The sequence below is a fragment of the Protopterus annectens genome, chromosome 1.part0 (genome assembly GCF_019279795.1).
Source record: "Protopterus annectens isolate FY-2018-M chromosome 1.part0, PAN1.0, whole genome shotgun sequence".
NCBI classification, from domain to species: domain Eukaryota; kingdom Metazoa; phylum Chordata; order Ceratodontiformes; family Protopteridae; genus Protopterus; species Protopterus annectens.
In genome coordinates, this window is record NC_056725.1 from 1,267,513,508 (window position 1) to 1,267,538,196 (window position 24,689).

The 24,689-nt window shown below is 37.5% G+C and overlaps 1 protein-coding gene across 2 annotated transcripts in view; it reads right to left on the reverse strand.

Annotated features, from left to right (window-relative positions):
- The window catches only part of CEP162 (centrosomal protein 162), a 2,095,315-nt gene that overhangs the window by 288,736 nt on the left and 1,781,890 nt on the right, over positions 1-24,689 (reverse strand). For both annotated transcript variants that reach the window (XM_044066152.1, XM_044066151.1), the window contains one exon: positions 8,148-8,246. In XM_044066152.1, coding sequence (XP_043922087.1) covers positions 8,148-8,246 — 99 coding nt within the window. The remainder of the gene's footprint in view (positions 1-8,147; positions 8,247-24,689) is intronic.

A 24,689-nucleotide genomic window follows, 5' to 3' on the forward strand; every position in this document is an offset into this window, starting at 1 on the left:
CATATTTAGGTTTTAAGTATTTTTTTATGGCATGACGTCAGCCTGAAACAAACATGGTGGCTTAGATCCCTGATGTACATCAATAAGTTTACCTGGGATCTCCTCCCTGACTAATATGTGGAGAATGCCTTCTGTACCCTCCTAGACAATGATACGTGATTTAACTTTATCCATGGGTTCCTTGGTCATAAGAGCCTCTGACAGGGTCTCAGTAGAGGGCATCTGAGAAGGAAATTGACATACTGCAAGTTCTGAAACCTCAGCAGGTACGTAGGAGTCAAAAGAAGACTACTGAGCTTCTACCCTAGGTCTTTTAAGCTTCTTCTTAAGCAGTAGCAGCGCATCTGTGGAAGTGGAATCTGCCATCTTGGAAAGGGCCAAGTGTTTAAGATGTTGGGTCTCCAGAAAAAAGTACTGAATGAGGACAAATGGGATCACAATGTCTTGGGTACAAATGACTGGAAAATGGAACAACCCTTGTAGTCGTAGAGAACCAAGTGTTTAAGATGTTAGGTGTCCAGAAAAGTATTGAATGTGGACAAACGAGATTGCAGCATCTTAGGTACAGACAACTGGAAAACGGAACAGGCTTTGTAGTCATGTTCCACTCCTAAGCAGAAGCAGAAAAGACACTGGGCATGCACCTTTTTGTATGGAATTTGCCTACCACACTTGCACTTATCCATTCTAGCTGAGATCTAATATGGGTAAGCAAAAACATTTTAGGAAAGTTTCCCAGTGGGGTACTTATCTATTTACTTGAAGAAATGGCATCAACAATCAAACGGTCCAATGGATATGCGACCTGCATTCAGACTGGCTGTGTGATAGTCTGAGGAATTATGCTCATATATTGCCTGTATATCCCTATGCTTATGAGTTGAGGTTGCACATCAGACATACAATCCTGGGAAGTAAAGCGTTGGTACCCCAGATGATGTCAGTAGTGATAACCCATTCATTATGAATACTATAACAGTGATTTCAGTCAGGACTTCCTAAGAACTGTTGGCGGACACCAGAAGTTAGGAAAGTTGAAATGTTAAAGAAAGAGGCCTCCTTCCCCACAGTGCTAAGGACGAGAGTCCCCAGATGAGATCAACCTGTACTGAAAGACCAGGAAAAGCAGTAGCTATGACCATTATAAAACCAAAGACCCAGTACAGTGGAGTAGAATTTAACAGGCCCATGAAGAATGACTTTCACAAGCATTTATACAGGTTCTGATAAATCTGTTTCCTCTCTTTAGACTCCACACTGGTGTTTTAGTGATATACAAGTCATTGAGTCAATCAGCAATTACATTTCAAAAGACAGTTCCTGGTATTTTATCTATTTTACTACATTAGGAAGGAGGCAGCAAGTTTGGGGATCCAACACACTTCAAAAGACATTCCCTGTTCTTTACATTCAAAACAACAAATGTTGCCCAGTCCTCTATCCATAAGAACACTGACAGCAGATAAACAAGAGAAAAGGGAAACAGAAAATATACATTATATTTTAACTGATTTCTTTAGCCTGGCATAACCTGGCTTCACACCCCCTACATGTTCAGAAGTAAGTGCTAGACAATTGGTCTGCAGACCATTTCAAGCCTAGCCAAAAAATCCTATTTAAAATTTCTCTCTGACCTTAAGGAGGGGAAGATAAGATAGACTGTGAAAGAATTTGACTTTTGTAGAACCAGAAATAGTACATTAAGCATATGCCAGAATGTCTTGTGACAGATTATATAACAGTATGGTGTCCCGTCATCACTGCTACATGAGATTTGGTCCCTGTATTTTAAAAGTAAGAGGTATGTTGTATGCACAATCCTGGTGTTAGTGTGAAAATATATCAGTAAGACACAGGAGTCCTCAAGACTATCTTCTCTCCTCCTTGCTTTTGATTTTCATAGACAGGATATCAACATGCAGCTGAGGTCTACACAACATTCAGCTTGGGGGTATCACGCTTGGATATTTGTTATCTGCAGATGATAAAGCCCTCATATAGGGAAGTATCTGTAAGCTTCTTCATTCTTTGTAGCTGCTAAATGTGAACTAGATAGGATGAAAAACAGAACCTCCAAATCAGAGGTTATAGTCCTATTCCAAGAAAGAGCAGATTACTCCCTGCAAGTGACACAGCAGTAGTGACCTCAAAGGTAAGAGCTTAATTATCCTGGGGTTTTGCTTTCAAGTAAAAGTAGAGAGGACTGCAAGACTGACAAATGAACGAGGTACTGTGGTAACACTATAGCAGGAGCTGTACCAAAATAATAGTTATACACCTACTATAACATCAAATCCTGAATATCCATGTCTGTCCACCTTACTTGGACTGCTCTCAGCTAAGCACTAACAAGGTAAACGTAAACAGGTCTCTTCACAAAGCTGTTGCTCCTCTCCTACCTCCTATAATGTACTGCTGCTCCCTGCTTACCTCAAATCATGTTTGAACACCTAACAGTCTTAATCCTTTCCCTAGCATAGAAGGGGACACCATACATAAAAAAGACAGACAGCCTTGGAAATTTGATGAGCTCTATCAGAAGATGATAAGAGACAATATGGAGGGGGAAGGAAGGTGGGTTGGTAAAAGAGATCGACACTGATAATCAAGATGTTATGTTATATTGAGTACACAATTATCAAATCTTAGAGAAGCCAGTCTATCTACTTCCTGTAAAGGGAAAAAGTCCCCAGCTAGTATCTTAGGTGGCATCATGATAGAATACCATGATTATGGTAGCCCAGAAGGAAAACTTTGAATGAGATTTTATGTCTAGCTTGTATTGTCCAGTGAAAGTATACATACATGCCCAGGTAGCTGCTCAACAAATATCATCAACAGTGGAACTTTTAATGGTGGCACAATTGCCCTGGGTAGGACAGCTCTACTGATGAGGATTAAATGTACGAATTTAATTTGGAAAACCATCTGGATAAGGCAATTTTTGATGCTTTTTGTCCAAAATTAACAATGGAGAAAGCAACAAACAGTTGGTCATGTTGTCAGAAATGTTTTGTATGATGAAAGTAAAATCTCAATTGTCTGCAGACATCCAGGCAATTAAGAAGATAGTCTCCTCTGTTGGAATAAGTAGTAGGGGAAATACTGGTAAATAGAAGTTGATTTAGGTTATATTCTGAGGCCATCTTAGGTAGGAAGGAAGGATTTGTGAGTTAAAAAAAATCTATCTTTATGGAAAACTATGTAAAGATGTTTGAAGAAGAGCGCTTGAGACTCTGAAGTTCTTCTAGAGGAAGCAATTGCAGTCAGGAAAAGGAACTCAAGCTTTTCTGAAAGGAGGTTGGGTTTACTTCCCCTAAACAAAGTTGAGATCTCAAGGCAGTATGCAAATTTCAGAGGAGGCTTGATTAAAACGTCACCTTTTAAGAAGATAGTGCATACTCTTTTGGAGGCTAAGGATTGGATATTAACTCCCTTGTCGAAACATAATACAGGAGAAAAAAATTTAACTATAACAATAACTATAATTACATGTTTAACTATAACTAACTGCACATTAAAAACGCACTTCAAAAACACAGCAAGCCTGTAACTAGTAACTACCAATAACAAAATACAAGTGTGAGTATTATGAGTATAACCTCGTTTTTTTTTTAAAGTATTCACGATAGAAGGGAAAAAAAGAAAAATGGAAAGGCAAAAATGCCAACCGTGCAGAGATAGGTGGAGGAAGGAAGGGTAAACACACTAACTAGTCCGTAACGCATGTGAATCTGAAAGGGGGAGGAGACTAACAGCAAGAAATACAAGAAGTAAGAATACTTATAATAAACAAAAAAAAAAAAACTAGCCTTATTGTCACCCAAGAATGAGACAAGAAATCCACTTCATACCAGCTAAGCGGCAAATGAGATCTGAGGAAGATACAGAGATTGCAGGACATTGTGGGTAGAGGGAGGAGCTCGAGACTAGGATCCAAGTCTAAAAAATGTGGCTGAGACAGATCCAAGGGTCAGATCCATAGCCCAGTTGTGAGGAAGAATGAAAAGGACAGTATTAGATCATGCCAGTTTTGCAACCAATAGTAGCATCAGAAAATAGTCATAGGTTAAAAGTCTCACAGGTTTATACCAAACCGAGTGTGTGCCAATCATTGTAAGGTTAGCCAACAATGCCGTAGAAGAACAACAAAGGATAGCTAATAGCTGAGAAGATCATAGTAGGATGTAATTTGGGAGATACGGACAGAATATGTTGGCATGGATTACGTTGGGGGTAGGGAAAACCTGGAGAAAGGGGAAAAAAAAGATAGGCAGAGAAGGAATAGGAAGTATGTGGATAATGTTCAGTTTGGTGCAGTTAAAAGTTTGTAGCCATCAATTCCTGATAAGAATTTACAGATTACATCTCATGATTTAACTAAATTGATTCTAAACAAATATTTCAGTTTTTCTTCCAGTGAATTAGTAAAATGTGTTTTCATACAACATGGAATGCTAATTACATGGCAGTCTAATTCATATTTGGAGAAGAAAACCAAGTAGTTTCTTGAACTGTGAAACTACACAAGAGGCCTAATTTAAAAATGGTCTGACATATTCACTGCAGCAAGTGTAGTAACACTGGAAATAGAGTAAATGTCTTTTCACTGAAGTCTCCCTTATGCACGCATACACTCACACAGACACTTTATCAAATCAAAGGATCACAATGGACCTACAATAAGATAAAGTTCAATACTGGTGTTTGGTAAACTGGCTTTCTCAAATGAGAAGTTGCAATTCATTATCTGTGAGGTACAACACCACTAGGTCTTTCTAGATGAGATGAATGACCTGACCTCTGCTCAGTTAGAATTTCATAAAAAGGATACAAAGTTGAACAATGACTGTACAACAGCCATAGCCCTGACTGGTGATGCTGTCAAACAGCATATGCCACTCTACAACCTAGTAATTTTAACTAGCTATTGGATACTAATACAACAGAGTTTCATTGATACGTCTGTGCACTAACTGTGTCTTCATCCCTGGTTCAGTGTTTACCATCATCAACCCCTAGCAAGACAAAATCACAGAGCATGTAATAGAGCTGAAGAGATTACAAACAGAATTATAGTCTCTACTGATCTAAGAAAAGGCACTGCCAAGTGGAATTTCAGGAAATAAAGTACAATATACAGTACAAATGATAGGCCCTGTACCTGGTATACACTAAACAGATTATCATTATTTATTTAATTTACTTGCTAACCAGGTAAGTCAACAGCTTCACAGAGCTGTTGTCAGACACAGCTTAAGCTCATATAATTAACTCTTCCTAGAAACAACAAATAACTAACAAATATTATACAATGGGAGATCGTAAATGATGAAAAACAAGCATGCTGATTGGTCAGTCCAATTAGCGTACCGTTTGTAAATCCAGCATGCACCAACAGGAAAAAGTCCGGCCATTAAGGTATCATTCAGCGGCTGGAATTTCCTGTCAGCGTATAGAAAACATCATGTCTGCACCTGGAATTTCCTGTCAGTGTATAGAAAACATCACGTCTGCACTAAAATACTATTAAATGTACAGCTTGTTTGCAAGCTTCTATATCAGCCACAATACAACTTATTGCGACCTGCAAGGCAACTGAAAATAAAACAAACTTTAAAAAAATACGTTTATTTAACAACACTGCACAGGTAACCGCTTTTGCATTGAATTAACTAATGCTTCATCAAACAAATAAAAAACTTCAGAGTCTCTTAAATACAAAAGCATCACTTCCCAGCTCATTAATATATATTCAAACTGACAAATAAAAACAAAGATACAATAAATCAACAAGGATATTCACCACCTCATCAGCAATAAATCACTAGGGATATTCACCACCTCATCAGCAAGCACCAGTGCAAAGTATGTCTCATAGCAATGGCATCACAAAGAAAACGTCAATGCTGTAGTTTAAAACAGCAGCACTATACAGCACATCTTATGCTCTTATTCATAGAGTTCATAAAATTCATGCAAACAGCGCAAAAAAAGACTTCTCTAAAGCTATTACACTTCCCTACATAAACTATTCAATAATAAAAATAATAAAAAAAATAATAATATACATATTTTCTAAACCATGAAACAAATCAGTGTAAGAGGGGGCACATTTTAAGACCTAGAGTGTTTGCTAAACTAAGTACTTTTATACCAGAAAAACATCCTACTATTGAGACTTACGTGACTGTATGTGATGAAGAGATTAGAATGCTGCTTAATGAGAAACGTACATCATGCTACTATAATTTGATGTACGTTTTATGCTATAATTTGAATGCTGAGGAATATAGTGCATTGAATGATCTTAATCTCAAATCTATTGAGATTCGCCCCACTGATAAAGATGGAGTGATAGTAGTTATGGACACTAGTTTGTATTTAGATTCTATGGCTGAGCTGTTGAGGGATGATAATACTTATCAATTGATTATGAAGCTGCAACTGACAGCTATTGTTGATAGGATTACTGTACTGTTATTTGACCTGTTGATTACAGGTACTATTAATGAAGTTCTATTTAAATATTTTTCAGTTGAGCATCTGATTGTTCCTATTTTATATTGACTTCCGAAGATATAAAACATCTGTATCATACTCCCATGCGACCTATACTATCTAGTAGAGGGTTGGCTACACAGCCCTTGCCCAACTTTTTGGAAAAGATGTTGAGACCTATACTTGACAAAGTTGATTCTGTGTTGAAAGACACCAAAGATTTTTTAGTGGACCTATATCGCAAAGTCAGTGGTTTAAATAGGACTACTGACCTTGTATTGGTTACCTTGGATGTCACTTCTTTATTCACAGTGATACCGAACACTGTGGGCATTGATTATGTAAGGTCTTTTTTAGCAGAATATGCAAATATGTCTAGCCGTAAAATTGAGCTCATCTGTCCCCTTCTCAACTGGTATTAGATAACAATGCCTTTGTGTTTGGTCAGGAATATTTTTTTGCAGACGGTTAGGGTGGCTATGGACACAACCTGTGCCAATAGCTAACTTTGTATTAGCATAATGGGAACAGAATAAGGTCTTTACAGCCACTATATATGTACAACATGTCATTCACTACAAACGTTTTGTTGATGACATTTTTTTTGCTCTGGGAGGGTAGAATTGAACTACTCGATTAATTTATTTTGTTTATGCAAAGGTTGACTAACTTTTTAAGCATCAATAGTAAGATCTCTCTAGAATCCATTGATTTTTTTATATTACTGCCCATATTAAATATAGTTGGGACAAGTTTAATACAAAAATATATAAGAAGCCATGCAAAAAGAATTCAGTGTTACATAAGAGCAATATGACATAGAAAGTTAATTCTGTAAACTAGTGTTAGGCTACACATTGTTAAATCATTTGTATTATAAAAATAGTCAGTTCTAGAGCAATGGGCTTATGAAATGCTAGGCTATTTAAAACTAGAATGAGTTCTTTCAGAAATATTACACAAACAGATCAAAGTACTCTTAACTCTGCTTGCATATGCTGAAAAGTCTGTGCCCCTGTTACAAAGTCCATCATTACATTTTTTTATATTTAACTATCTACTTACTTATTTACTTACTGTATCTTAATTATGTTTTTGTTTATTTTAGTCTACAACATACACATAAGGTTAAAACATGTTTTCAGACATGCCTTAAGAAGGTTAATATCCTTTTGAAGAGGTACAGATGAATATGTTTTGCCTTAAATTGATTTAAACCTAATATACTTCACAGCAAACTTTAATAAAGTTTTAAAAACAAAATGACCAAACATATTACCACATCACTATCAATAAATCAACATAAACAAATTCAAGACATGAAGATTGAGAAAATGAACACTGAATAATGACACAGTACTGAGGTGCAAAGAACATGAGTAGCAGGATAACAAAACAACAATACACGTATTTTTCAGCTAGTGCTGGTTGCAGTAATTTGAAATTATCTTGTCCCAAGTATTGCAGTTTAAAATGTCACAACGGAGTTCATTCAGTGCCATTTTGTCCAGTGGGTTGTAAAGAAACATCACTCAAACCTGGCTTCATTCAGTGTTATTGAAATCCATCCTACCCATTTTTACACAGTATGATGTCTTGAAAGCAAAGGTAATACTCAAAGATAAATGTCACACTAATTACTGTACCTGGGACTGCAGTGTTTCCTGCTGAACTTTTGTGACAGCCAAAGCTTCTTGTCCCTTCTGGAGCTCAGTAACTTGTTCACGAAGATGTTTTATCACTACCTGTCAAAAGAAATACAGATCAGTCATTGAGAGGAGAAAGGAACTCTCAAATATCTTTTTTAGACGAGAAATTCTAAAAGCAGAGTTATTTGGAAAATGCACCCACAAAGATATTTTGTCAGTGTGGGAAAAGCTGCAAATCACACATTAAAAGAAAAGAGCAGACTCACTAGTAAAACATTAATTTCTACTACTCTGCCGTAACTCAACATAAAAACAAAAGTAATGCTAATAGAAGGAATACCCCTACTGACTAGCATATCTATGGTATTAATAGAAGGAATACCCCTACTGACTAGCATATCTATGGTATTAATAGAAGGAATACCCCTACTGACTAGCATATATATGGTATTAATAGAAGGAATATCCCTACTGACTAGCATATCTATGGTATTAATAGAAGGAATACCCCTACTGACTAGCATATCTATGGTATTAATAGAAGGAATACCCCTACTGACTAGCATATCTATGGTATTAATAGAAGGAATACCCCTACTGACTAGCATATCTATGGTATTAATAGAAGGAATACCCCTACTGACTAGCATATATATGGTATTAATAGAAGGAATATCCCTACTGACTAGCATATCTATGGTATTAATAGAAGGAATATCCCTACTGACTAGCATATCTATGGTATTAATAGAAGGAATACCCCTACTGACTAGCATATCTATGGTATTAATAGAAGGAATACCCCTACTGACTAGCATATCTATGGTATTAATAGAAGGAATACCCCTACTGACTAGCATATCTATGGTATTAATAGAAGGAATATCCCTACTGACTAGCATATCTATGGTATTAATAGAAGGAATACCCCTACTGACTAGCATATCTATGGTATTAATAGAAGGAATACCCCTACTGACTAGCATATCTATGGTATTAATAAAAGGAATACCCCTACTGACTAGCATATCTATGGTATTAATAGAAGGAATATCCCTACTGACTAGCATATCTATGGTATTAATAGAAGGAATATCCCTACTGACTAGCATATCTATGGTGTTACATTGGGATGAATCAGCTAGGCTTGAAATGACTTCCTGGTCAATAGCCTAGTAAAGTCCTATGATCATTCATTGCTAAGTAGTAAGTTTGTAATCTTACTATTCTGCCATTTACTGGTTTAATTCCTGTTAAGTGTGAACTCTGACTGACATAATAACCGGCAATGATTCTATCTTAAACATTTTTATATCTACTTTTATACGGCTTCTTCACTAACAGCCACCTCCTTTACTATATTATATCTGTGTATCGTCATATAATGTATGATAAACCTGCATACTGTTTCCTGCACATATCTTAAGTGTAATACCAACTATAATTCTGTAGAAAGTCTCTATGTTCTACTACTTCCAACTTAAAAATGCTACTGTGTTTGATTTTTTTATGTAAATTTGTGGTGCTTAAAAATGGAATTTAAAAATGCTAATGTTTTGATTATTATGTAAATCTGTGTAGCTTTTCTCCCCAGGTCTCCGCTAAAAAAGGGCCATCAGCTCAGCCAGACTAACCCAGTCAACAAATGTAAAATAAATAAATACATCCTATAATACTTCCAAGTCAATTATTTTAAAAGGTAAGACCAGGGGTAATAAGTTAATCAACTCTGGGGCAAGCAGGTGAAATGTAACATGAGCTACATAGCCAGGTACCATTCTTCCTTCAGGAGCTAAATGACTTGAAAATTACTATACCCTCTGGAAATGCTTTACTGTTATTAAAATAACCATATCTGTGTTTTACTGCAGTTTTCTAATATTATTCTTCAGCAATTTAAATAACCTACAGGCAACTGCATAAAACAATCTTTTTTTCAGATGTCTAGTTGACATATAAGAAATGTTTAGATGAGGATAAACATTTGCAGTAAAGCTTTTTCATACCACTATGGTAGTGAAAAATACTGTAATCTGGATTTATGACCTATTTTTAACACCTGAATTTAAAATCTGGATTTTATTTTGTTTAATAGTTTCAGTAATAAAGCAGTTTCTGTGTTTGGCTGCAGATTAATACAAATATATTACCTTGTTTATAATCTTACGTAAACAATTTTAATATACTGTAGTACATGGATTGTGGTGATTATGCTCTGATATCCAAAAAAAAGACAAATCAGTTAAGCACAACTAAATCGCGAGACTCAAGTCTTAACAAATATCAAGGAGGACAGCCTTTATTGTTACCAGGCAGCGTTGTCTTTTGGTTTAGATATTCTTTCACTATGGACCTCTTTGTGTTTGCAAATGTTAAGCACCCCCTGCTCAACTTGTTAAGGTCAGGTCTCACTCTAGGGAGTCAAATCTGTTAGTACTGACCAGGAAATTATAGCGACAATTTGTTTCTCCCTGAAGTCTGTGCTGGTAATAGGTCCCTGACTTCCTCTTATAAACTTAGAAAGTTGTTAGAATAACAGGATTTGTTTTTGCTTCCATTCTCTGAAGGATATGAAGTCTGAAAATCAAACATATCTCATTACTTAGCAACTTCAATTCGGCTTGATTTGTCAGAAAACCACGGATTTTGTTAGGAACAGTCCAAAAAATATGAGGCAAAACTCCAGACATTCTGCAGAAATTTGGACAGTTGAGAGGCATGGAAGGTGAGTGCAAACATAACAGACTGAGTTACATTGTCTTTCTGACAGTGCTCACTAACTGCTTTATGGCTTTAAAAGCCAGCAAAACACTTAGCACTTTTTTCTATACCCAGTAGTACATAGAGCAACTAAAGCTCCTTGCACTGCAAACAATTATGATTAGGTCTCTGACTGGTTTCACTTCATAATATTGAAATATCAAAACACTGAAAATGAGAAAACTTCATGATATGGAAGTTCAAAATACTGAAAATCAAAATCCTGAATGTCAAAATACCGAAAACAGGTAAGATACTGTAAACAACAAAAACCTAATTACATTCCTTCAAATATAAGCAGGGAGGGCAAGCCCCCCTGCACCCCCCATGTGGGGGGGGGGGCTGCGCACCCATACCCCCTGCTACTTAAATATATCAACTCCAAGATTGCACTTAGTGTAGTGAAGTGCAATCTTGGAGTTGATATATTTAAGTAGCAGAGGGTGTGTGTGTGTGTGGGGGGGGGGCACAGCGACCCACATCGGGGTTGCAGGGGGGCTTGCTCCCTGCGTATACTTGGTGGAAAGTAATATGATATATCTTGTTTAAACTCAGTATATGTATGCTGTGTGTTTTCAGTATTTTGAGTTTTCAGGATTTTGAACTTTCAGGATTTTGGTTTCAGTGTTCTGTATTTCAGTATTGTGATATTGCAGTATTATGAAGTGAAACCCTCTGATCATAACCCTTAATTGTCTGATCTCAACATGGATTCCCCTCTCAAACTTTGCTCCTGAAGTGAATTTCTTGGCATCCATAGAACACAAACAGGTTATAATCAGAGACCTCCTCATAATCCTCTATATTTTACTATTGTCACTACCACCACCCAAGGTAATGCAAAGTTTAACAACAAAAGTGAGGCCTGTATAAGATAATGTTTCTTCATTTTTTTTTTTGCATTTTCTACTTGAAGATAAGAACGACTAAGAACCAGCTATCAGATCATCAAAATGGGAGTAGGACATACAGACAAGAGCAACTAGGCCTTAAAAAAGATAAAAAAAACACGTTTCCCCTTTCCATCAAGTTGCATAAATCTCAAAGATGATTACATTAATAGTGGGCGGGGGGAATTTTCCCAACAAAAAATACTATAAATCTCCTGCCTCCAGCTACCTTGCTTTGGATGCTAATGTTTTTGAGCACTCTGATTCTGGCTACCTAACGTGTTCATTACCTGCACTTGCAAAAATCAGAAGCAGAACTGTCTCTCTTGACAGTGAAGCTAAAGAGCACATAATGCTTTTGGTTGAAATAAAAAGATATATAAATGTTAAGGTTATTTATGTTTCCAATTTCTTTGACTTCCAGCACAATGTGGTAATGAGGAATCCAAAGGCATAAAAGAGTTGTGAAGAAAGTGGTAAACAGGACATGGCTTTAATGCCATTAACTTGTTAGATTTTAAGCTGTGAATAATATTGTTAAGGCAATGTCACAGTTCCTAACTGCTAATAATACTGAAATACTAGAGAAAAACATGTCACATTCCTTAAATGCTACTAGATTACAAATGCAGGGTTTAATAAGAATTTCTAGTTTATATTGAAAAGTCAGGCAAGAAAACACATGAAAAGTTGGATGACTCACTGCAAAGATGTTTTAATCCAAGTCAAATATAGTAGTACTGAGTTGAAGGTCTAATTCTTGCAAGCAGGAAAGCTGATGAGACAGAAAGAGAATGTCACAGAACTGAGAAAGTCAACTCAAGACTGTAATCAGGGCAAACTGAGCTATGGAATATATTATGACAGCATTCACAACAAACGGCTGTCTGAATGAATTTGCTTCTGATGCTTCAAGAATCGAAACACAAAAAATGTGATGTTTTTTGAATAATCTTACTTGCAAATTTCTAGCAGAAAGAAAAACATGCTGAAATCTCATGCACGTGCATCAGCGACTAACCTACACATAAATTAAACGGGTCTATATCAGAACATTGAATATTTAACAGTTCGAATCACTAAAGGTCGACCTTTAGTGATTTGAACTGTTAAAACATTGAATGTTCAGAAAAAAAAAATAAAAACAACAAAAAAAACCTAAACGGTGTAGGCAGGGGGGCAAGCCCCCTGCACCTCCCACAACCCCTGCTACTTAAATATACCAACTCTGAGACCATACTACATTGAAGTAAAAGGAAATCTCCCCTTTCAGAGATTTCCATTTACTTGTTCGATGTTCTGCATTTTCGCTATTCTTGTGTCGACAATGTCAGATTCGACATTGTCGGTTTTCGAGAATTTAATATAGACCCAATTAAACATACATACAAATATTAAATGCCCTTCTAGCCTGCCAATACACAAAAGCAGCTGTTCCCGTAATAAATGTCCAGGTTGTTCTAACAAATATCTAAAGTAGTGCTTGCTTTGATGTCAGTTGGTAGTGCATACAATGCATTAGCTGCTCTCTCAGAGAACCAATTAGTATACTTCTCATTCCTATAGAATCTTTATTTTTTTTTTTAATTTCTCCAAGTCTTTTGGCTTTCTAATATCTTGACAGGAATGGACCACATGAAATTAGTATTGTTTCAATCTTTGATGTTAGCTAGAAGTGCTATTCACAGCACCTGCAATGTGCCTAGTAATGGCGACTTCTGCAATTCGTACGGAGTTACATGTATCGGTAACATATCTAAGTAGCATTGTAATTTTTTTTTGGTAAGACCCGTTGCTCTTACTACTACTACTGGAACTGTCTGGGTATCTTTCTTCCACATTGCCCTCGTTTCCGCTTGCAAATCCTGGTATTTTATAACTTTGGGACTCTGTACACAAGACAATGTAATCAACGGGCGTAGCAATTTCAATAATTAATGCTACTTTTGTCTTCCTTTCATGGTCTAGTATATCTGGTTTTCTCGTATCTATTTTTTTGAACTGTTAGCAATGGATGATCCATTGTGATATAAACTTCATAATTTTCTATGATGTGTTGGGGCTCATGTTTCCAGTGCTTTTCGGCTCCCTCAATATTACAATGTTTGCACAATCCCCAATGCAACAGTTATGACAAATTATTATGCATTTCAGTATACAGTCCTTCTGCTATTAGTATATCACAACCAGCAACAAGATGTGTGACTGTTTTCAATTTGGTTTTACAAAACCTACATTTGTCTGTTTCTCACACATGTCCAATGGACTTTGTAAACCAACGTGCATGTAGTCCACTATCTTGGGCCATCAATATTAACCTTTTGTGTTTTGGTTTAAATTCACCTCTCCTTAACCATTCCTGTATTCGATCCTGATCGACATGAGGCTGTTAGAGAAGCAGGGAAGCCATCTTAGACTTATTCTCCTCATGTTTCAAAACTTTCACTACGTTTGGGTCTTGTGAGGTCAGCAGATATGTATGCAGTCCCACGACTGCAGATCTATACATGTGATCCATTTCAAGGAGGCCAATACCTCCTTCAGAACGGGGAATATATAGTCTTGGTATGCACTGATTTTTATAAATCATCTGATGAGCATGAAACAGCTTTCTTGTTTTCCTGTGCAACCTATCCAACACCTTTTGGGGCCAGTCAATCACTTCAAAACTGTAAGTTAGCACAGTAAGAGCAAATTGGTTTAGAGCTTGGACTTTGTTCCTACTTGTCAATGCTGTCATCAGGATTAATTTAAGTCTTCTAAAATATTCCTTACTAACTTTCATTCTCATTTATTCATGTTTTATTGTTGATCCTTCATCACTTCCCAAATATTTATACACTTCTTCTTTCTCATTCCTGTCCCAAACTGATGGTTTTCTTGGTGCTGCAGCTTTCCTGCTTTAAAGGTCGATTTAGCACATTTATCAAGACCAAATGACATCCTTATATCATCTGAAAATGTTTTGACCATTTGCAGTTGTGCTTTCAGTTCCTCATCTGATGAACTATACAGTTTTGAATCATCTACAAAAAGAAGACGAGAAGTCTTTACACTTCGTTGTTTTCCGGGAGTCAAAATTGTAGCCATGACCCAGTCTGTCAAGTAGACAGCTTAATGGGTTACTGGCAAGGCAAAAGAGCAGCAGTGACAACGTCACCCTGGAATATCCCTCTCTGAATTTTTACCCCCAGAATAATAATTTGTTCTTTAACATGGCTTAACTGCAAAGTGGTTTGCCACTGTTTCATGGACGCTGTAATGTAATCGACTAGTGTAGAGTATATCTTATACATTTTTAAGCATTCTTTTATCCATGAATGTGGGATACTGTCAAATGCTTTTTTGTAGTCTATCCATGCTATACTTAGATTCTTCTCCATAGGCTGTCTACATAGGTTGTCTGATGATTTTGTACTACTTTTTGATAACCCCAAACCCGCCCAGGAGGTAGTCGTCTCTGAATGACCTATATCCCTAAATATGATCTCCTCTTAAATATCTGTATGAGACACTGTACAAGTTCAGATATTGTAGTCTTCATGTTGTTGTGTCTTTCAGCTTTTACCGGTTAGGGGTCGCCACAGTGGAACTCCGGTCCGCTAATGATTAGCAGTTGATTTTTACGTACCGAGTTGCCAGCCCTGATGCACAACCTTCAACGAAGGAACGCCCATTCACGCATGATATTGTAGTCTTCATAATAACTTAAAATTTTCACACTCATGAATGCTCATGGTATATTTCCACTGCACTCTTTCCAGTTTACCCATGCTGGTTTTCTTATAAGGTTTCTAGATTATTATTCCATACTCAAGCTTACATCTAATGTAACTAACAAACAATGACTTCATCATATCTGATTTCCTAGACTTTATAAATCTTTTTATACAACCTATAGTTCTATAACTATCATTAACGAATTGGATGATATAATTAGAAAAAATTCAAAGCTGGATCTCCCCATATACCCAAGTCCTTAAAGGAATCTAGAATTTCAATCACTGTGTGCTGTATTAAATATTCATCCTTCAATTTAAGTCTCCCAAATCCCATTTGCTTAGTTTTTGAATTATGTGCAGAAGAAGAAAAAAGTAATTAAATCACATTAAAGATGTAGCAGAAACCAGCAGCACGTTAACTGTAAATTTAAACACAAGCAATGCTATTACTTTACACTGCTGGGCACTATGGTAACATTTGTAGGTTTTTGGAAAGCAGAATGTTAAAAAGCATGCCAAAACCAGTGTTCATTTCTAAAGGATGAAACTAAAAGTTCTACCCTGTGGCACACAAGAAGCAGGCAGATACACAGACACACACACACACACACAGGATGAAACTAAAAGTTCTACCCTGTGACACAAAGGGAAGCAGGCAGATACACAGACACACACACCCACAAACACAAATAAAACATGTATCCAAAGTGTCAGAGAAAAAATGAATGAATGAATATTCCAGAAGTGTCTCATATATTGTGTAAAGGGAAGTGAATGATGAAAATGTGCAGTCTAAAGCAGAGGCAGACTGAAAGGCCAATGAGATAATGTAGAATATACAAAGTTATGGATGTTTGTAAAAAAAACGACAGAACATAAAGAATATAAGATTGCTATACAAACATAAAAATTATACAGTGTAGATTTTCCGGGTGTCACATTCAAATCCCAAGTAAATAAATAACTTTTGATTACTGCTATTCAGATTGGTCCACACTTGCTAAGCAAGGCTGAGTAAACTAAATATAAAGTGGAATTTTGTAAGTAAACTGAATGTGACCAAGCAAAATCGTAACCAATCTGGGAAAAGCATACCAAAGAATCAAAAGATGTGTTGGACTCACTGAGGGAGACTGTTACAAAGATTCATGTAGATATGAAATGCATTTCAAGGCTCATCAAACCAAGCTTATTTCCATACACTTCAAAACAATGAAATTAAAAGCTATATTCTTACCATAACTAGATATCTGTGTTGCCCATTTTCATTCTTTCTTGACATATGGGTTTGTAGCCGATCCTCGGATCCAACTTGGTCACTTACTTAGACCTAGGATCCATCTCTCAAGCTCCTCCCTGTACCCATAATGCTCTGCTGTAACCAAAGTCCCAGATCAAGTTTGCTGACCAATCCCTATAGCATGAACAGAGACAGGAGACACAGAAGAAAGACAGGACTCAAACCTGGAAACGTAGGATACAATACAGTCCAATAGGTTAATCCAGAAGCTTTGCATGGGGGATGGATGGAAGAGAAGTTGACGAAGAATGAAAATGAACAGCACAGATATCTAGTTGTGGTAAGAACATAACTTTTAAATCTGATGTTGTCCTTTTCATTGTTCTTCAATGTGGGGGACAGAGTCCCCAGCTATGTTGCTCTTGGGTGTCTCACATGCAAGGAGATTCCAGATCACCGCTGAACCAAAGCATGCTCTATTTCTGGAAATAATATCCAATTTGTAATGAGAAACAAAGGTATGAGCATTGGACCATGTAGCTGCAGCACACATGTTGTCAATAGATGTTCTTTCTGGACTAAAAAGCAGATGAAGTAGCCATGGAGCTGGTTTAATGAGCCTTGGGAGGCGTAGGTAAAGTCAAGCCTTTTGCTGAATAAACCAAAGAGATACAATCTGTTATCCATTTACCTAGACTGACTTTAGACACAGGATAACCCAGTTTTTGTGAAGAAAAGGAAATAAAAAGTTGATCTGATTTTCAGAATTTTGTTTATCAAGATAAAATTGTAATTGTGCACATCCAGCAGGTGTAGCATGTAATTTCCTTTACTGGTAAAATTTAGAAAGAATACTGGTAAATGAAGGAAATTTACAGGTAACCTGTAAATGGTTCATTTCCCAGGCCCATGCTTACACTTATCAAGGGTATCAGAACTTGTCAGAGATTTGGGATGCATGGCTAGGCTTAAAAAGGCCCTTGCGGTCATTAGCCTAGTAAACACCTATGAATGGACTGGTTATTGTTATACTCTGAAGCCACTTTAGGTAAAAAGGAAGGGTTAGTTCATAAAGAATCCCTGTCCTTATGAAAAATTATGTATGGAGATTTTGCGGACAGAGGGTGGAGTTCAGATTTTCTCTTTGCAAAAGTGACAGTTACCAAGAAAACTGTTTTCCATGGCAGAAACTTCAGACTGGATTTTGCTGAAGGCTCAAAGGGCTTTTGAGCTAGTCCTTGCAGCACAACTGTAAGGTCCCACGGTGGACAGGGATTTTAAACTGGAAGTTTTAAAAGAAAAATTCCTTTCATGAAAGCTTTGCATAACTTAGAAGCAGTCACACAAATATGTCTCTTGCCAATATGAAAATTGGAGATATTTGCTAGTTGAAGTTTAATGGTAAAAAAACTAGCTCCCTCCTCAAACAGCATTGTCAAGAATTGAAGAATCACAGCAACTGGGACAGAAAAGGGATCAAAGTCTTTATTCAATGCCCAAATAGGGAATAGAGAATCTTTTCCATTTGCTCCTGTAAACCTTTTTGGTCAATTCTTTTTGAGAAGCCAAAATAATATTGGATACAAAAGAAGAAAGCCTGTGCTAACTATTTCTGGAAGTGGAGAGACCATTTGGTTAGTCTTGCGGCTCTAATAATGGGATGTTAAATCCCTGATGGATGTGACAGGACATCCAGAGCTGGCTCCAGTATCCACAGAGGATAACAAAGATGAGACTGTAGGAAGGGGACCCATACCTGCTAAGGTCAGAATGGAGCAATGTGGACCACTGAGCTCTTCAGCCTGCTTGCTTTTTGTAAGAATTTGGGAATTAGGGGAAAGCATAAAGGAGGCCCAGGGGTCAAACATGAATCAGAGCATCTCTTGGTGACTCTCCCTGAGGGAAGGGATCACAGCAAGGTACTTTCTACTCTTGTTGTTGAGGGGAGTGGCAAACAGGTCACAGCAAGGTCGACCCCAACACTGAAAGATTATCTCTGCCACAGATTGAGAGACCACTCATGGGGCATCAGAATGGATCTGCTTATCTTGTCTGCTAATAATACTGGTTTTCCCCAGAATGTGCATCGCAAGTAGAAGATGGCCTGAAGAGATCACCCATTCCCATACTCTCATGGCCTCCCTGCAAAGGGGGTAAGATCAAGCTCCTCCTTGTTTGTTGATGTACCAGACTACAGACATGCTGTCAGTCTGAACTGCAATAGTCACAAAATAAAGAGCACCTTGAAAGGCCTGCAACTCCACTAATAGGACTGCTCTCATCTCCAGGACACTGATATACAACTTGGTCTCTTGGGGGGACCATGTGCCTTGGACCATTCTTCCCAAGAAATGCCCCCCACCACAAGTGAGAAGTGTCCGTGGTCACTCTGGCCACAGGGTCTGGAAGGACAAATGGGCTGCCTAGATGTAGATGAGATCGCACCCTCCAAATGATGTGTCTTCTGCAAGGTGGTGTGAGCCTGACTGGATAGAATAGGGATTGGTATAGAATGGACCATTGAGCTGCTAGTTTCCATTGTAGAACTACCACAAAAAAGTGTGTCAAAGGAAGTAATACAATGGCCACTGCCATGATATCTAATGCTTGCAGTACTGACCTTGCTGGAGCAGCTGAGTGGTTAAGGAGAAAAAGTTTACCTGAAACCTTATCAAAGAGCTACAATGCTGAGGTAAAGATACTATTATAGTCATGGTCTCTAGAAAAGTGTCAGTGAACTCCAGGCTCTGTACTGGTTTTAAATTCAACTTGGTATGATTTATTGTTATGTCTAAAGAGTTGCAAATCTGGAGCAAATAGTCCCTGGCATGCAGAAGTAGATGCTTGGAGGGGGAGGTGAGAAGCCAGTCATCTAGATATGGAAACACCTGGAATCCTTTGAGTCTCAAGTGAGCTGACACCACTGCCGTAAATTTAGTAAATACTCTGTGGGCTGTGGTGAGTCCAAAGGGCAGGGCTCTGAATCGGTAATGACTGCCTCCCAGCTGAAAGCGAAGATGTCTTCTGGATCGCCTGCCTATTTTGAAGTGATAGTAACCACTCTGAGATCTACAGAGCACATCCAATCGTTCTTGTGAAGAAAAGGCAGAATGGACTGGTTTGTGACCATTCAGAACTTTGCTTTCTTTAATAACTGATTTAACTTGCTTAGATCCAGAATATGTCAGAGGTCCCTTTTTTTATTTATTTGTTATTTGTTAACCAGGTTAGTCCAGTTGAGCCAAAGGCCCAGTTTGAATGGAAATCTGAGGTGAAAAGCTCCAGTAAAAAAAAAAAAAAAAGGACATTAATATGCATAACCAAATAATAAAAAACCAAGCGGAGTAAATGCTCTACTATGAACGACAAAAAAGGATCAAATAAACAATAAAAGTTCGTAGAGCAAAACAATGGAGGGGATACCAATAATTCCAAAATATACGTTGACCAGAACAGCAAACAATCCAAAATCTTCTGTATAGTAAAAACCAGGTTTATTCAGATAAGAAGTGGTGAGCACTTTCACTAAAATAGCTTCATCAGACCAAATTACAATTCATTCAATGAAGCAAACAATTTATATACTAAAAAAGAGCGCCAAAAATGACTTGACTTAAAGAGATATTCCTTAAAAACAACTCATAAGTAAAACATACATAGCTGTACAAATATATAAAACAGGATTGATTGAAAGACATTTCATTTATGAATCTTAAGCCTCCTAGATTTTAATAATGGGCGTAAAGGAACCCTGCCATTAATGCCAGGTGGTACATCTGCCCTAAATTTAATTATCCAGTTTATCTCTCGGATCTCTGTGTAGTTCTCAACATCACCCCTCCTGTGTGTTCTGGAGATTTGTTCAAGTATCCTAAACTTGAACTCGTGGTTGGAACCACATTCCTTAATATGCTTGGCAAGTGCATTGGAAAGATGTCCTTTCCTAATGTGATATGCATGTTCACGTATCCTGTCTCTCAACACCCGGTTCGTTTTGCCTACATAGTAGGCCGGGCACATTGTGCAGGATGCTAAATAGACCACATCTTTAGACATGCAGCTGCCTTTGACCCGAATGGTGTAACTACCAGTCCCATAAGGATACCTAAAATCTGGATCACTAAGAATATAGGAGCAGAAATTACGTGAACATGCATATCACATTAGGAAAGGACATCTTTCCAATGCACTTGCCAAGCATATTAAGGAATGTGGTTCCAACCACGAGTTCAAGTTTAGGATACTTGAACAAATCTCCAGAACACACAGGAGGGGTGATGTTGAGAACTACACAGAGATCCGAGAGATAAACTGGATAATTAAATTTAGGGCAGATGTACCACCTGGCATTAATGGCAGGGTTCCTTTACGCCCATTATTAAAATCTAGGAGGCTTAAGATTCATAAATGAAATGTCTTTCAATCAATCCTGTTTTATATATTTGTACAGCTATGTATGTTTTACTTATGAGTTGTTTTTAAGGAATATCTCTTTAAGTCAAGTCATTTTTGGCGCTCTTTTTTAGTATATAAATTGTTTGCTTCATTGAATGAATTGTAATTTGGTCTGATGAAGCTATTTTAGTGAAAGCGCTCACCACTTCTTATCTGAATAAACCTGGTTTTTACTATACAGAAGATTTTGGATTGTTTGCTGTTCTGGTCAACGTATATTTTGGGATTATTGGTATCCCCTCCATTGTTTTGCTCTACGAACTTTTATTGTTTATTTGATTAATATGCATAAATTCAGAAAACAAGAAAAATTACAGTTATATCATACATAAAAAAAAAAACAAGAAAGTTACATAGTTATTGCAAAAATTTACAAACAGTAACAGAAGTTACATGAAAAGTACATAATGATAAAAATGCTGAGTGAACAGCAGATGAAAGTTTACAGAAAAATCAGACTTAAGTTCACACCAGTATATCATAGTATTACAGAACACAGAGCTAGATTGGTAATAAAAAACATGACAGTGTTGCTATTTACAAAGAATATAAGTAGTAAAAGGCTTAAGATTTATTGTAAAGAGAGGTGTAGAGAGAGTTGGTGGTCGTGGTGGGGGGTTACGTTGGGTCCTGGCAAGGGCAGGAGCTAGAATTAAGAAGGTAACTAAGTTCTACTTTGAACTGATTAGTAAAATTGGTGCTTCAAATATTTTTTGGAAGACTATTCCAGGCTTGGGACACTGTGCTTTTATAAAGAAGTCTGCCAGTGTTTTTGTTGGTTTTATAAATATTAGGAAGGTGATCAGAGATGCATAGAGTTCGAGAGGGGGTGTAGAGGTATATGAGAGAGGGGAGGGAAGGACAGGCTGAGGATTTGTTTAGTAAGGTGTGAGTGAACTGTAACTGGGAAAGAAGTATTTGGGGGTAACTCAAGCAACTGAGGCTGTTTTAAAGCAGGCAAAGATGGGATTTGCATGGTTGATTACTGGCAAATCGAGCTATGTTGTTATAAGTTTGTTCCGGTTTGATTATTAAAGTAAAGTAGATTGTAGAAATTTGAGTTTAGGAGAGGTGTACAAAAGGCAGGGTAGGAGTAAAGCCTGTGCCAGAGAGGGATTTGAGTTAGAGGTTAGAAACGTTTTATTTCTATAGAGTAGACCCATTTTTTGATTGCTCCTTTTAATACAGGGTTGTCTAAAGATGTCAAATTTTAATTGATCATCAATTATAATACCCAGAAGTATAGTGTGAGAATCAGCTTTAATACAAATGTTGTCAGATGATGTGATGATAAAGGAGGTTTTATGGTGGCAGAGAGATTTAGAGAAGAAAAGGAGGAGTTTTTTTTTTGGGGGGGGGTGTTAGGATTAGCTGTTTATCAGCTAGCCATTGTTCAATGGTGTGAAATGTGTTTGAGTGATAGAGTGGAGGTGAGAAATGTCATCAGAGCAGAAGTTAAGGGTAGAGTCGTCTGTGTATTGTATCAGGGAGGAGGTGGTGCAGGAAGAGTGGAGACTGTTGAAGATGTTGAAAAGACGAGGTCCTAGAATAGAGTCCTGGGGTAAACCAGTCTGGATAGTTAAGAAAGGAGAGCAGGTACAAAGCCATCTGACTGACTGTAGCCTGTTGGAAAGGTAGTTAGAGAACCACAGAATAGCATGGGAGGACAGGTTGAGATCAGCTAGCTTAGAGTGTCAGACAGTAACAAAAGCTTTGGAGAGGTCAAGGAAAAGACATGACACCAATAAGTTTTTGTCTCTGGCCTCTGCAACAGTATGTGTAAAAGACAGAAAGGCAGAGGTTGTGTTATGGTTTCACCTAAAGCCATGTTGAGTAGGGGTCAGTAGGTTTTTGTCAATTAGGTAGTTAAGAAGCTGACTGTATATGCATTTTTAGAGAATTTTAGAGTGGCGACAGAATGGCTATGGGTCTATAATTTGATGAATCGGTGGAGTGATCTCCTTTGTGTAATGGAAGTGTAAAAAGATTTCCAAAGGTCAGGGACAGTAGATTCTTGGATGGACCTATTTATGAGTATAGAGACAGGGTAGGCTATCGAGTAAGCTACGAGTTTAAGAAAGAGGGGAGGGAGGTTATCTGCAGAGGGGAAGCATGGTTTTAGTTTAAGTAGAAGAGATTTTATGTAAGCAGTCGGAACAGGGTTTAGAGTAAAAAGGGGTGGTATTGGTAGTGTTGGGAGAGATGACTAGAAGATTTTTACTTTGGTCTTTGTGAGTTAGTCTCCAAACAGATTCAATGAAATAAGAGTTTAGTAGAGTGGTGGTTTAAGGATTATTGTTTGGATAGGGGTTAGGGGTGGTGGGTCTTCCAGGGTGAAGGATCTTGATAATGGTGGACCAGAATTTTTTAGGGTTAGAGTTGTGGGTGAATTAGGCCTTACAGTTTAATTTTTTTGGCCTTTGTTAATATGTGTTTTTTTAGATTTCTAAGCTCTTTATATTTTTTGAAGTAATACCGTAGATTTAGTTTTTAGCCAATGTTTCCAAGTGCTATCCCAATTTTTCATAAGTGTGAGGGTGTCTTTAGAGAGCCAAGGGGTATGAGTTGTTTTTATCCTAAATTTCTTTAGTGGTGTTAAGGATATCAAGGAAAGTATAGTTGAGTTCTAGAACTGCATCACTGAGAGGAAGGTGTTTGAGTCTGGACCAGTTTATAGATGAAAGATTATTATTGAATGTTTGGAGATCAAAGGAGGAAAGATTGTGACAGTCTTTGGGCCTTGGGTATATGAAGGGAGTATTTATGTACAAAGATGGGGAGGTGGTCACTCAGGGAGTCGGGTAGTGTACCTGGGTTTTAGTACAGGTTTGGATCAGAGGTAAGGATCCAATATAGGATAGAGCCATTACTGCTGTTTTTATTAAAGCAAGTGGGGTGCTGTAATGAGTTGGTTGAAACCATGGAGATTAATGTTAAGATCAGGAGAGGTGCTTGACAGTTTTTGCCAATCAATGCTGACATGTCCGACGATAACAGTCTCATAAGGGATGTGGAGAAAAATCCATGAAAGGATGGGTTCTAGGATAGGAATATTACTTTCAGGTGGAATATATATGGCTGCAATAGCAAATTTCTTTTGTGGGTTTAGGTGACAACTCAGAATAAATAGCTTGGCTGGGTGGGAGTCTGGGAGAGCTATTGGTAGTGGGATAAACTTGAGTTGCTCAGAGTACAGTGCTGCTACTCCTTTCCCTTTTTTGGTACTTCTGTCTTGATGGTAAATGTTGTAGTGGGGGGGGCTACGATTTCAGTGGTAGAGATATGGGGTTTTAGCCATGTTTCAGATAAGGTTAGGATATGAGGACAGTAATGGGCTATCCAAGAGTGTAAGTCCGCAATTTTTTAAGTACACTTTCTAAGTTAATTCATAGATAGTGAGGAGTTTGGCAGCAGAGGGAGTGGGGGAGATTGGTGACTAGTAAGTGAAAGTTTGATGGTGGGATGTGAGGGG